Here is a 13,410-nt window from a genome sequence, read left to right as displayed (position 1 = left end):
TTAGATTGTACAGTATAAGATTAGAAGGAGATTGCAGAATTATAATGAGATTGTATGTTTAGCTTGTGGTCTGGTTTCTGCATTATAATCATGTATTTTCAGTGTGTTTTTGAAGAATTATATTAAGGCTGGTATGTCTTCTGAGGTTACTTTTTATATATTAAGTATTAGTTCTTGAGTGAGAAGAATTATAGGAATAACTCTTCAGGTTTCACTCTAATAAACATGTGAATTTGTTAATCATACCTTCTGTTTTTCAGATTGCAAATAGAAGAATCTTCCAAACCTGTAAGGCTGTCACAACAACTGGACAAAGTGGTGACAACCAATTACAGACCTGTGGCCAATCATCAACACAATGTAAGTCCTTGTGTCTTTCTTCACACTGTTGTATCCTTATTCTTTTCTGTATCATGGACTCGGGTTTCCAGAGGACCTCGGCAGTCACACACCCCGCTGTCACGTGCTGGAGTTACCCAGACTTCAGTAAGGAACATGCCAATTTGCCAAGCAGGGATAGGTGTCCGCTCTGTAACTTGACTTACATGGTCGAAGAAGGCAACCCCGGTTCCAACTACTCTTGATAAGTTTTCCAGAGCAATAAAACACACTTTTCACTGTTTATTATGTTTTAAATTACAGTATCCTTACTCAATGAGTTTTACTTTTTTTCCCCCCATTTTTCTATACCTTCATAACTGAGAGTTTTTAATGTTTTGACAAAAAAATTTAAAGGTTGTAAAACAATTGGGATTTTCCCCATTGATTATTAAGATTGCTTTGCACAGTTTTGGCTTTCACAGGCTTTTTTACAGTCCCACACTACCATGCAAAGTGAGGACCGCCTGTTGGTGTTTTAAATCTTATTAACTGAAGCATATCATATGTACTCTATATAGTATATTCCACAGTATATGGTACATACACGTATTGTATACAGACCTTGTGTTTTAAATCTTACTAACTGAAGCATATCATGTGTACTCTATATAGCATATGCCACAGTATACGGTACATGCGCATATTGTATACACATTATGTACACTCAGTGCCAGGCACCGTTCTGAGCGCCGCATCCACAGTGGCATGTTTAGTCATCATCCCTGTACTCTGAAGTGACCACTCGTCTCGTCCCCACTGTGCAGATGAAGTCCCCGAGACACAGAGCGCGTGGCTGACTTGAGCTGCCAGCCTGTCACGGGCCGTCAGGTGTGGAACCAGGCAGCCCGGTGCTGGAGCCTGTCCCTTCATTAGCCAGCATGCCTTGTTGCTGCAGGTCACCAGCCGTGCTGACAGGGCACGGGCTGGGGGTCCTGAAGTGCCTGTAACGTAAGGAGAAATGTGATGATTCTCTGACAATAAAACGAGGCCCAAGTTAAGTAGCAAGGAACAGTTGCTATCTTGTGTCCTACTTAGTTATTTAAGATACTCTTAACACCGAGTCTGGGAAGAATAAACCCTCCTGAAGACATGCCTCACGTGTCCAGACTCGTTAGTGACGCGGAGTGGTGCCTGGCAAGCCCCTACTTTATGCTGTTGGAGTTTCCTGCTGTTATTTTATATGAGGGGTGGTAAGTGCCTGCAGGGCTGGACAGGCATCCTCCTTGAGCAGAATGCTGGAATTTCAGAAGGTAAAGCGGTAGGGACCGTGGAGAACTGGAGGGCACGTGCCCCTTCCAGAGACTTTCCAATTTAAACAATTGCTGCACTTTGTGGATTCAATAGAGCAGGTCAAACTTCCATTGCCTCCAGCCAGGCTCTGATGTTACAGCCTCTGGTGATGCCTTAGGGGAAATGTAAACTCAAGAAGAGGACAGGTGCGGTAAGTGCAGACAAAATTGTCAGATTGTCCAGGAGAGGTATGTTTCTCTGTTCTGTTGATGGAGACAAGTAGATGAAAGTCTACTTTTATGTCTTCTTCTGTTCTCATCTTTTTCTGTTCTTAGCTGGGAATACGTGCAACTTGCTGAAACCAGGTGGAACTAGAGAAGGAAATAGTCCAGGTCGTAGTTGTCTTTGCCTTTCTTCCTTGGTGTGTTTCCCCTGTAGCCCCTGACTGGGGTTTTCACTCCACATAGGGGCTGGGCTTCTGTATACAGTTTCCACTCCCATGTGTTTTTACCACAGTCAGGATCATATGGAAAGACCTCCCTTTCCATATAAAGACATGTATCCTTTGTGGAGAGAAGCTCGGTAAGAAAGACAAGTGCCCAGAAATGTGTATACAGTAGTGCTTCTCTCCATTCTTTAAGATGGAAAAGATTGGAAACAAATGTCCAAAAACAAAGATTAAATACTTGAACAGTCGTTATTTTTGGATGATAGGCATAGAGTGATTTTCATCCCAATTTTCTTCTTTATAAAATCATTTGGAATTGTTGGAATTGTCACAGTGAATACATAGTGTCTGAATTGGCGTAGTGAGCAGTAAAGCTTTTCCGTGGGGATGAAAAAGGAGGAAAGCTATGGATGTGTGTTAGTGCCTCACCGTGACAATTATCTAGGATTTGTCTTCTCTCAACAACAAATGTTTTTAAATGCCTGCTTATGTCTGTGATACCTACTCCTGTGACCCAAGGAGATAAAATCCCCGTCTTCAAGGCCCTATCACTTCTCTCGATTCTCTGGTCGTGCCTTTTCAGAGCCCACGTGGATGTAACCTCTGTTTCCTTTGAAGGAGTAAGTCTGCATTTCCATGCTGTAAGCATTTTTCCTACATTCCACTGCTAGAGTCACTCTTGTTATACTGCTACAGACCATAATTTCCGGGGCAAAAGGAAAATCTGTCTTGGGTCAGTCAGGGCTGGCACTTCGCTAGTATCAAATCTCTGACCTTTCTCAAGGTCATAGTCTTAGTGACATTGGCACTGTAACCACCTGGCTGGCGGATATGGAAGATGGATTCCAAATGTTAAATTTGTAGGATCTTTGTGCGTTGTTTTTACTAGTAAAATAAGTATGAATGAGTTCTGTTCTGAACTCCTTATAAGAACATAAAGTGTAACATCCACTTGAAAGATGCTTTTTAACATTAAGTGACATTTCAGTTCATGGTATCAACCTTTGTTAAGTTTGTCATAGTGTGATGAGTCATTCTGCTAATGTAATTATAGTAATGAGTCACAGTAATCTTTTATTAAGATTTTGTTTACCTAAAAACAGAGACTATTACCTACCTTGTTGCCTCTTTTGAATGTTGAGTAATTTTTTTCCATGGAAGTGTACCAGAGTGGTTGGGGATACCTGCATAGCTTTTAAAAGCATATTCCGTATTATAGTATAATGCCAACTATAGGTAGAGTGTGAAAGTTCTATTGTTATCAGAGGGGACATTGGTTTTAAGATTGTGAAACACCAACATAGTTCAACAACAATGACTTCGCGGTTATATAACCAAGACATTCAGTAAAAAATGTTGAACTCAGTGTAACGTGGAAATGTTTTCCAAGTTTTGTCAAGTAAAACTATATAAACATGAGTCCTAGTATTTTAACAGCTGAGGTTCTTTGAATACATTTTCAGGAAAAAAATAAAAAAATTAGTGCAAAAATGGAAGAGGGGATGGAAAATGGTATATGTATTTGTAAAACTCTATGTCTACATTTGCCCAGAAAGAAACCACTTGCATTGTACCCAGAAACTTTTCATCCCCCTATGGCATATAGAAAAATTTACATATACGTATAAATAAGCTTCTCCAAATAGTTGAATTCCCGCTTTGTACGTGGAGCTATTCTAAGCATTAAATTTAAATTTATCTCTTTAGTTCACAAACTTTCTGGGATATAATACTTACATACTTTCCATTCGGAAAACATTTATTCGGCCCAAAACAACTCTATAGTTAGCATTATCTCTTCATTTACTTCTCCCTGGGGCACTTGGCCCTGAAAATTCTCCCCTTCCTAGGCTAAGAGCTGCCAGGTTTCTCCCCTACTGGCCTTTCCTCTGCCTTAAATCCTCATTAAGTTGTGAGCCTTAAACCTCTACATGGAGGTCAACATTTTCCAAAGTAAGTTTTTTGAAACACTAATTTTGTGAGAGTCTCCTTGAAAAATAAGAGTTGTGTAAAAAGGATTCTGTGTTAAAGAAACTCGTAGATTCTGATTATATCTCCCTCTTCAAAATTGATGTGCATTTAATATATTAAGGTTGGTAACCTTCAGGAATTTGTTTAATCCTACATTTTGCAAACATTTGAACCTTAAATCCGCCCTCCCCCATCCTTTGAAGCAGTGAAAACAAACTTTGGGAAATAATGGGTTGTCTAAGTAGCAATTGCAAGGGAGCATTGGGGAGAGGGTGATATTGGAACTTGCATTTATCTTGTTTTTCACCTAATAAAGAAATTAAGGTTTAGAAATATTTGCTGTGTGAGTTCACCCTGGCACCCTTATGCAGTTCCTTTGCTAGTCAGTCATTTTTCAGAAGAAGAATGGAAATTACACAACACAGAGGGGTTGACAGTGGTGCTTTCAGCACCTCACATTTGTATTTCCTTTCAGCTTTTTAGGTTTGATATGAAATACAGGAATTTACAGAATATAGCATCTATTATTAACTAAACTCAATCTCAAAAGAATGAACAAATGGCTTGAAAAGATGCTTGTGAAGAAACTGTAAGGATAATACTAATAAAGCACATCTGTGAACAAGAAAGTGGGAAAACTGACATTTCTTTTACTTCTAAAATGATCTCTTTATCTCACTTTATGAGGTAGAAATAATGATGACGTCACCTGATTTGACAGGAACTTGGCCCTTCCAAAAGGGAAATTATCAATATCGCTTTAAGTATGGCTTGCCATTTCCTGTCTTTAATGATGATTCATTTAGTGTCTATCAGGGAAAGAAAAACAACCTTAGATATTTCAAGCAGAAAGGGATTTGATGTGGGGAATTAGTTACAAATGGTGTACAAATACAAAACAGAAAGGCTGGAGTTGGAAAAAGGGAGAAGGGGCTTGGTTACCAGAGATTGGAAAGCTGTTGCTATCCAAGGTGCTCCCACAAGCACAAAAAAAACTGAAAAAAGAAAGAAAAAAACCCTGTCTTCCTCCTACTTTCCTTCTCCCATTGGCAGAACCCCAGCTGGAAACCAGCTGGCAAGGGAACTTGCCACCATCCCCAAGGCCTGGAGCTGGAGGCTTGTCAAAATAACTGACATCAGTGACCCTTGACCTTTGCGCGTGCCATAATTAAATTATATTAGCTATTGCTGTGATTAGGAAGCTATCACAGTTTTAAACTCATTTAAAAACTAAGCATCCAAAGCATGAAGACAGATCCCTATATTTGAGATCAAAACAAAAAAATGTAATTTTGACAAATTAAAACTTACTCTTAAAATGAAGTTTTATTTTTATTTTATTTCTTTAAATGTCTGTGTATGCTTTATAGTATCTATGCATGAAGTACTAATACAGTACTTTTTTCCAGTTTACAAATAAATATACAGAAGTTCATACTTTAAATTTTTTGCTGAAGGTATATAATCAGAGCTGACGTGTAAGACCCCGTCCATCTCCCTCCACCTCTGATTGCACATCAGGCTGCTTCTGCTCATGTGTTTTGGTTGACTTTGTGTAAATTTCACAGCATTCTTACAAGTAGTCCACAGTCTTAGGACCTTTTCTCGTGAGGAATCATGTCCCTGTTGTCTCGCTAGTGGTCCTCAGTGCAGGCCGTACGCTAGAATCACCTGGGAGCTTGTAGAAAAGCAGAGATTGATTTAATTGATCTGATGGGGAGGCCAACTCTTTTAGAATGTTTAAGTTCCGTGGGTAATTTGGCATCAGCCACTGGTCCAAAGAGACAGCAGCATTGTATAGGTCTGTCTGCTGTCTCCTGGGGCGTGGAGGCACACATGGTACCTGGCAGAACAGGAAGTCTCTTTCCACCAGACTTGAGGTTTTAAAAAATGAATTAATGTTCTTTTTTGTCTTTGTTGTCATCCCCTCCACAAGCCCCGCACCTCCTCCAGCTTGTAAAAAGATTTCTCTCTCTCCTTTTTTCCTGGCAAGAGCACTTGGTTAGAAAGTGATAGAGAACTAGAAAAATTCAACTAGGAAATGATTGTTGGAAGGAATAGAATTATATAAAATCTTGAGGTAAGCCCTCAGGAACTAGAGAGAAAATTCGTTTTTATGCATACTCTGCCCTTCAATGTGGCAACCGACTGTGTTAGTCTGCAGAACTCAGGTGGGGTGGGGTTTATTGCTGTTTGTTCACTTATGTGTATAAATGTGGAATTCTGCTAATTAAAATAGATACCTGCAGAACGATGTCACACAGGCCTTTCAACAGTGTTTGCCTGTTGCGGTATAGTACAAGTATACTCCATGCTTTTGTCCATTTGAATTTGCACGCCAGGGACTGACCAACTCTAAAGAATTAATTTTTTTTTTTTTTAATTAAATTTATTGGGGTGACAATTGTTAGTAAAATTACATAGATTTCAGGTGTACAATTCTGTATTACATCGTCTATAAATCCCATTGTGTGTTCATCACCCAGAGTCAGTTCTCCTTCCATCACCATATATTCGATCCCCCTTACCCTCATCTCCCACCCCCCACCCCCCACCCCCGTTACCCTCTGGCAACCACTAAACTATTGTCTGTGTCTATGAGTTTCTGTTTCTCATTTGTTTGTCTTGTTCTTTTGTTGTTTTTGGTTTATATACCACATATCAGTGAAATCACATGGTTCTCTGCTTTTTCTGTCTGACTTGTTTCGCTCAGCATTACTCTCTCAAGATCCATCCATGTTGTCACAAATGTTCCTATATCATCTTTTCTTACTGCGAATAGTATTCCATTGTGTATATATACCACAACTTCTTTATCCATTCATCTATCGAAGGACATTTTGGTTGTTTCCATGTCTTGGCCACCGTAAACAAAGCTGCAATGAACATTGGAGCACACGTGTCTTTATCTCTAAATGTTTTCAGATTTTTGGGTAGATACCCAGAAGAGGGATTGCTGGGTCATATGGCAATTCTATTCGTAATTCTTTGAGAAACCTCCACACTGCCTTCCATAACGGCTGCACCAGTCTGCATTCCCACCAACAGTGTATGAGGGTTCCTTTATCTCCACAGCCTCTCCAACATTTGTTATTATTTGTCTTGTTGATGATAGCCATTCTGACTGGGGTGAGGTGATATCTCATTGTGGTTTTGATTTGCATTTCTCTGATGATTAGTGATGTTGAGCATTTTTTCATATGTCTATTTGCCATTTGTATGTCCTCTTTGGAGAAATGTCTCTTCAAGTCCTCTGCCCATTTTTCAATTGGGTTGTTTGTTTTTTTGTTGTTGAGTTGCATGAGTTCCTTGTATATTCTGGATACTAGCCCCTTATCGGAGGCACTGTTTGCAAAAATCTTCTCCCATTCAGTTGGTGGCCTCTTTATTTTGTCAATGGTTTCTTTTGCTGTGCAGAAGCTTTTAAGTTTCATATAGTCCCATTCGTTTATTTTAGCTTTTACTTCCATTGCCTTTGGAGTCAAGTTCATAAAATGCTCTTTGAACCCAAGGTCCATAAGTTTAGTACCTATGTTTTCTTCTATGCAGTTTATTGTGTCAGGTCTTATGCTTAAGTCTTTGATCCATTTTGAATTAACTTTGGTACATGGTGACAAATAGCAGTCCAGTTTCATTCTTTTGCACGTGGCTATCCAATTCTCCCAGCACCATTTATTGAAGAGGCTGTCTTTGCTCCATTGTATGTTTTAGCTTCTTTGTCAAAAATTATCTGTCCATATTTATGTGGTTTTATTTCTGGGTTCTCAATTCTATTCCATTGGTCTATGTGTCTGTTTTTCTGCCAATACCATGCTGTTTTGATTATTGTAGCCCTGTAGTACAAGCCAAAGTCAGGAAGTGTGATACCTCCATTATTGTTCTTTTTCCTTAAGATTGCTTTGGCTATTCGGGGTCTTTTGTGGTTCCAAACAAATCTGATGATTTTTGTTCTATTTCTTTAAAATATGCCATTGGGATTTTGATGGGGATTGCATTGAATCTGTATATTGCTTTGGGTAATATGGCCATTTTAACTATGTTGATTCTTCCAATCCATGAGCACGGAATGTCTTTCCATTTCTTTGTGTCTTCTTCAATTTCTTTCAAAAATGTCTTATAGTTTTCAGCATATAGGTCTTTCACATCCTTGGTTAAGTTTATTCCTAGGTATTTTATTCTTTTTGCTGCAATTGCAAAAGGAATTGTTTTTGTATTTCTTTTTCTGAGATTTCATTGTTAGTATATAGGAAGGCAATGGACTTTTGTGCGTTGATTTTGTAGCCGCAACTTTACTGTATTCGTTGATTGTTTCTAATAGCTTTTTGGTGGAGTCTTTAGGGTTTTCTATATATAGCATCATGTCATCTGCAAAGAGTGATAATTTAACTTCTTCATTCCCAATTTGGATGCCTTTTATTTCTTTCTCTTGCCTGATTGCTCTGGCAAGGACTTTAACACTATGTTGAAAAGCAGAGGTGATAGGGGACATCCCTGTCGTGTTCCTGAACGTAGAGCAAAGGGCTTCAGTTTTCTCCATTAATTATGAGATTAGCAGAGGGTTTGTCATATATGGCCTTTATTATGTTAAGGTATTTTCCTTCTATACCCATTTTATTAAGTGTTTTAATCATAAATGGATGTTGTATCTTGTCAAATGCTTTTCTGCATCAATTGATATAATCATATGATTTTTGTCCTTTATTTTGTTTATGTGATGTATCACATTGATGGATTCGTATGTTGAACCATCCTTGTGCCCGAGGATGAACCCCACTTGGTCGTGATGAATAATCTTTTTAATGCATTGTTGTATTCGATTTGCTAGAATTTTATTTAGGATTTTTGCATCGGTATTCATTAGAGATATTGGTCTGTAGTTTTCTTTTTTGTGCTGTCCTTACCAGGTTTTGGTATCAGGGTAATGTTGGCCTCATAAAATGAGTTAGGGAGTACTGTCTCTTCTTCAATTTTTGGAAGAGTTTGTGCAGAATTGGTATTAGATCCTCTTTGAAGGTTTGGTAGAATTCACTAGTGAAGCCATCTGGTCCCGGACTTTTGCTTTTGGGAAGGTTTTGGATGACTGATTCAATTTCGTTACTGGTGATCGGTCTGTTTAGATTTGCCAGTTCTTCATGGTTCAGCCTTGGAAGGCTATATGTTTCTAAGAACTTGTCCATTTGTTCTAGGTTGTTGAATTTGGTGACATATAGTCCTTCATAGTATTCTTGGATGATCCTTTGTATTTCTGTGGTGTCCGTGATAACTTCCCCTTTTACGTTTCTGATTTTGTTAATCAGTGTCTTCTCTCTTTTAATCTTAGTAAGTTTAGCCAAGGGTTTGTCAATTTTATTAATCTTTTCAAAGAACCAGCTTTTTGTCACATTAATTTTTTCTATTGTCTTTTTGTTCTCTATTTCATTTAGTTCTGCTCTAATTTTTGTTATTTCCTTTCTTCTGCTGACCTTGGGTTTTACTTGTTCTTCTTTTTCTAGTTCTTTAAGGTGTAACATGAGGTTATTTATTTGGGAGTTTTCTTGTTTCTTGAGATAGGCCTGTAATGAGATAAATTTCCCTCTTAAAACTGCTTTCGCTGCATCCCAAAAATTTTGGTAGGATGTATTTTCATTGTCATTTGTTTCTATGTATCTTTTGATCTCTCCTCTAATTTCTTCTTTGACCCAGTCCTTCTTTAAAAGTATGTTGTTTAGTCTCCATGTATTTGTGTTTTTTGCCGCTTTCTTTTTACAGTTGATATCCAATTTCAAAGCCTTGTGATCAGAGAATATGCATGGTATGATTTCAATCTTCTTAAATTTGTTGAGACTGATTTTATGTCCCAATATATGGTCTATCCTTGAGAATGTTCCATGTACACTAGAAAAGAATGTATAGTCTGATGTTTTAGGATGAAGTGCTCTATAAATGTCAATTATGTCCATTTCATCTAATGTGTCATTTAGGGCTACTATTTCGTTATTTATTTTCTGTTTGGATGATCTATCCATAGCTGTCAATGATGTATTTAAGTCCCCTAGTATAATTGTGTTTTGGTCAATTTCTCCCTTTAGTTCTGTTAGTAGTTGCTTGGTGTATTTGGTGCTCCCTGATTGGGGGCATAAATATTGATGACTGTTATGTCTTCTTGTTGTACAGTCCCTTCACCATTATGAAATGTCCATCTTTGTCTCTTGTTATCTTTTTCACCTTGAAGTCTGTTTCATCTGATATCATTATGGCTACACCTGATTTTCTCTGGGTACCATTTGCTTGGAGTGTCAATTTCCACCCTTTCACTTTGAGTCTATGCTTGTCCTTGTAGCTGAGATGTGTCTCTTGGAGACAGCATATGGTTGGGTTTAGTTTTTTGATCCAATCTGCTACTCTGTGCCTTTTTATTGGTGAGTTCAGTCCATTTACATTTAGGGTGATTATTGATATGTGAGGATTTCCTGTCATTCTATCCTTAGTTTTCTGGTAAGGTTGTGTCTCCATTGTTTCTTTGCCTTTTTGTTGTTGTCTATTATTTCTGTGTGGTGGTAATTAATTTTGACACACGGCAGAAATAGAAGCATTGGGGTGGGGGATCTTTCCTAAGGATTTAAAATGCAAACCATGGTAATCAAGGCTGTCATGCTCACTTCAAAAGTTAAAAGCCTCCACGAAGACTGCCTTGACTAGTAATCAAAGTATTTCTGCAAACAACAATCTAGACATTTACAGACATCTGGATTGTAATATTTTAATTGGCAGTGGGTGGCATTTATAATTTAGTCAGTGATTAAGGTTTCAGTAATGACGGTTGCACGTCTCTATACCACATCCATGTGTGAAAACACAATGGATTGTCAGCATTTGATTGCATGTTAGTTTTGAGTAATTCGTTTTCTGTTGTGAAAGTAAAATTGTGTATGGTAGATTTTGGGGATTGTAAACGTTTGTGACTGGAGACTACATTTAAAGTTTGTTCTGAATTGACATTTATTTCTATGCAGCTGGTTATGAAGTGTCCTATGGTTGTTGTGTCACCAGAGACCTGGCCCTTCTCAGCGCGATGCCCAAGCTTGGTTCCCACACCGGGGGTCGAACCTGGGCCTCCTGGAGGAAAACAGGGATCCTGGATGCTACGTTAGTACAGGATGGGCCCTCATTGGTGTGGTGTCCAGGTTCTTGGCGTCTCGAGCAAAGAAGTGAATGAGACACAGAAATAAAGTGATGAAAAAGAAGTTTATTAGAAGAGATAGTACCATGTTTCCCCAAAAATAAGCCCTAGCTGGACAACCAGCTCTAGTGCGTCTTTTGGAGCAAACATTAATATAAGACCCGGTCTTATTTTACTATAATATAAGACTGGGTATAATATAATATATAATACCGCATCTTACATAATATAATATAATATAATGTAATGTAATATAGTGTAATGTAATGTAATATATAATATAATACCAGGTCTTATATTAACTTTTGCTCCAAAAGACACATGAGAGCTGATTGTCTGGCTAGGCCTTATTTTCTGGGAAACACGGTACACTCCAAAGGATTAGGAATAGGCCCAAGCACAAAAAAAGGCGGCTCGAGAGGCAATGGCTCAAAGGCTCAAAGGCCCTGACTGGTGAGAACTTGGAGTTTTTAATCCCTTTTTTCCTCTAGAATGGGCTGTTCCTCTCTGGGCATCAGACCACATGATTGATATCTGTGATTGACAAGAGGCTATTACCTCATCTTTTTAGACTGTACATGCTCCTTCCCAGAATTCAGTCTGTTATAATGATTTTATTGAATGATGGTATAATGAGGCCCAGGTGAAATGAAGGTTGTGGCCTGTACTACGCAGGTGTAAGTGGCTGATCTAATCTAGTTGGGTATTTTGTACCCATTTGTTTCCTTGTAGGGGTAGATAATTACAATGAAAAGGGGAGGTTTTGGGCAGAGAGGGGAGGTTTTTTGGGAGGTCGCATTCCGTGGGTTGTGTTAGACGTACAGGAATGCAGAGACCCAATGCCTGTCTAACTGCCTGCTTTGTTTTCCCCTTGAGAGACGCGATCCCCATAAAATCTCTATGGGAAGTTGATCTCTTCTTCTGTATCTGCGTCCTGCTGGGCAAGGGCAGAGAGCTTTCCCTACCTGTTGGGGATTCACGGAACTCTCGCCTTATCTGATCTTAGATGAGAGGAAGGGGTGTCGAGATCCGCCTAGAAGACCGTGCTGGCTTCTTTGGTTGGGACTGGTGATCGTGCTGGGGGATTGTTGTGCGGGGGACCCTGCTCGCTGCGCCATTTGTAATGCAGGGAGGCCTGCAGGGTCTCTGGTCCCGCTCCCCATACAAGAATGCAGGATATGGTGAGGCCGAAAAGGAACACCCACGGAGACATAGGTAGGGGAGTCATACCACTATATTCTCTCTGGCGGCACTATACTCTCACTGGAGGCTGGATCCACACTGTCCGCAAACCGCCATCCACACTTGCCAGCCCAGCCACCATCTTCTTGCTAGCCCCCATTCTTCTCTCTTTCTTCTCCTAGGGTAGCCACAGCAGTTATATTGTGGCCAATGGCTCACTGGTTACAGCTGATGGCCAACTAGCCACAGCTGATGGCCATGCAATCACAGTTGATGGCCATTTACTACCTGAGCCAGCACCTGTCTATGTGAGGCCGAGAGCCTGGAAACTGCTTTTTTGGGGTTCTGTCCCCACAGGGATCCTCTGTATCCCCAAGGCCCCTGAATGAGGAAACATAGATTTTAATTAATAAATTTAAAAGTGTTGGCTTAAAGAGCAGAGCTCAAAGCTATTGATGCGAGATGGCTACGTGATGGAAAGTCCGTCAGCTCTTGTGGAGCCTGTGGCCATTCAACCGGTCACTCAGGTGACGTTAATTGTCCAGGAGCTGGGCCCAGAATGAGCTGGGTTGGAAAGAACATTGGGCTTCAGTGATTACAATCAACAAGTATAAATCACAAGTTGTAGGGTAATTATCTAAAACAGGGGGTAGGAGATTTCTATGATTCAGGTTAAAAACAATCTATGATTGTTTATGATTAAGAAACTGATTTATAAAATGATTAAGAAGCAGGGGTATAGGAGCTAAAAAATTGGGAAAAGGGAGACTTTAAGGAAAGGGAAATTTAAAATTTCTGTAAGAAAGAAAACTTAAAAGTTTTTCAGTGGGGGAGGCTACTTGGCCCGAATCAATTGGGGGCAGATATAAATTCGGTAATGAAAATTCACATAATATAAAAGGTTTTTCTAGCCCAATCACTATACTACTGTTGGGACACAGTCCCAGAGAGCAGTTTCCAGGCTCTCGGCCTCACGTGGAAAGGTGCTGGCTCGGGTAGTGGATGGCCATCAGCTGTAACCAGTTAGCCAATTACCCAC

At 39.4% G+C, this 13,410-nt stretch overlaps 1 protein-coding gene across 1 annotated transcript in view; it reads left to right on the top strand.

Annotated features, from left to right (window-relative positions):
* The window catches only part of GTF2F2 (general transcription factor IIF subunit 2), a 129,607-nt gene that overhangs the window by 99,702 nt on the left and 16,495 nt on the right, over positions 1-13,410 (top strand). Inside the window, exon 6 of the mRNA XM_019756989.2 lies at positions 261-360. Within this exon, the coding sequence (XP_019612548.1) occupies positions 261-360 (100 nt within the window). The remainder of the gene's footprint in view (positions 1-260; positions 361-13,410) is intronic.

This window comes from Rhinolophus sinicus, linkage group LG04 (genome assembly GCF_036562045.2).
Source record: "Rhinolophus sinicus isolate RSC01 linkage group LG04, ASM3656204v1, whole genome shotgun sequence".
Lineage (NCBI taxonomy): Eukaryota > Metazoa > Chordata > Mammalia > Chiroptera > Rhinolophidae > Rhinolophus > Rhinolophus sinicus.
This window is presented reverse-complemented; position numbering and strand designations above follow the sequence as displayed.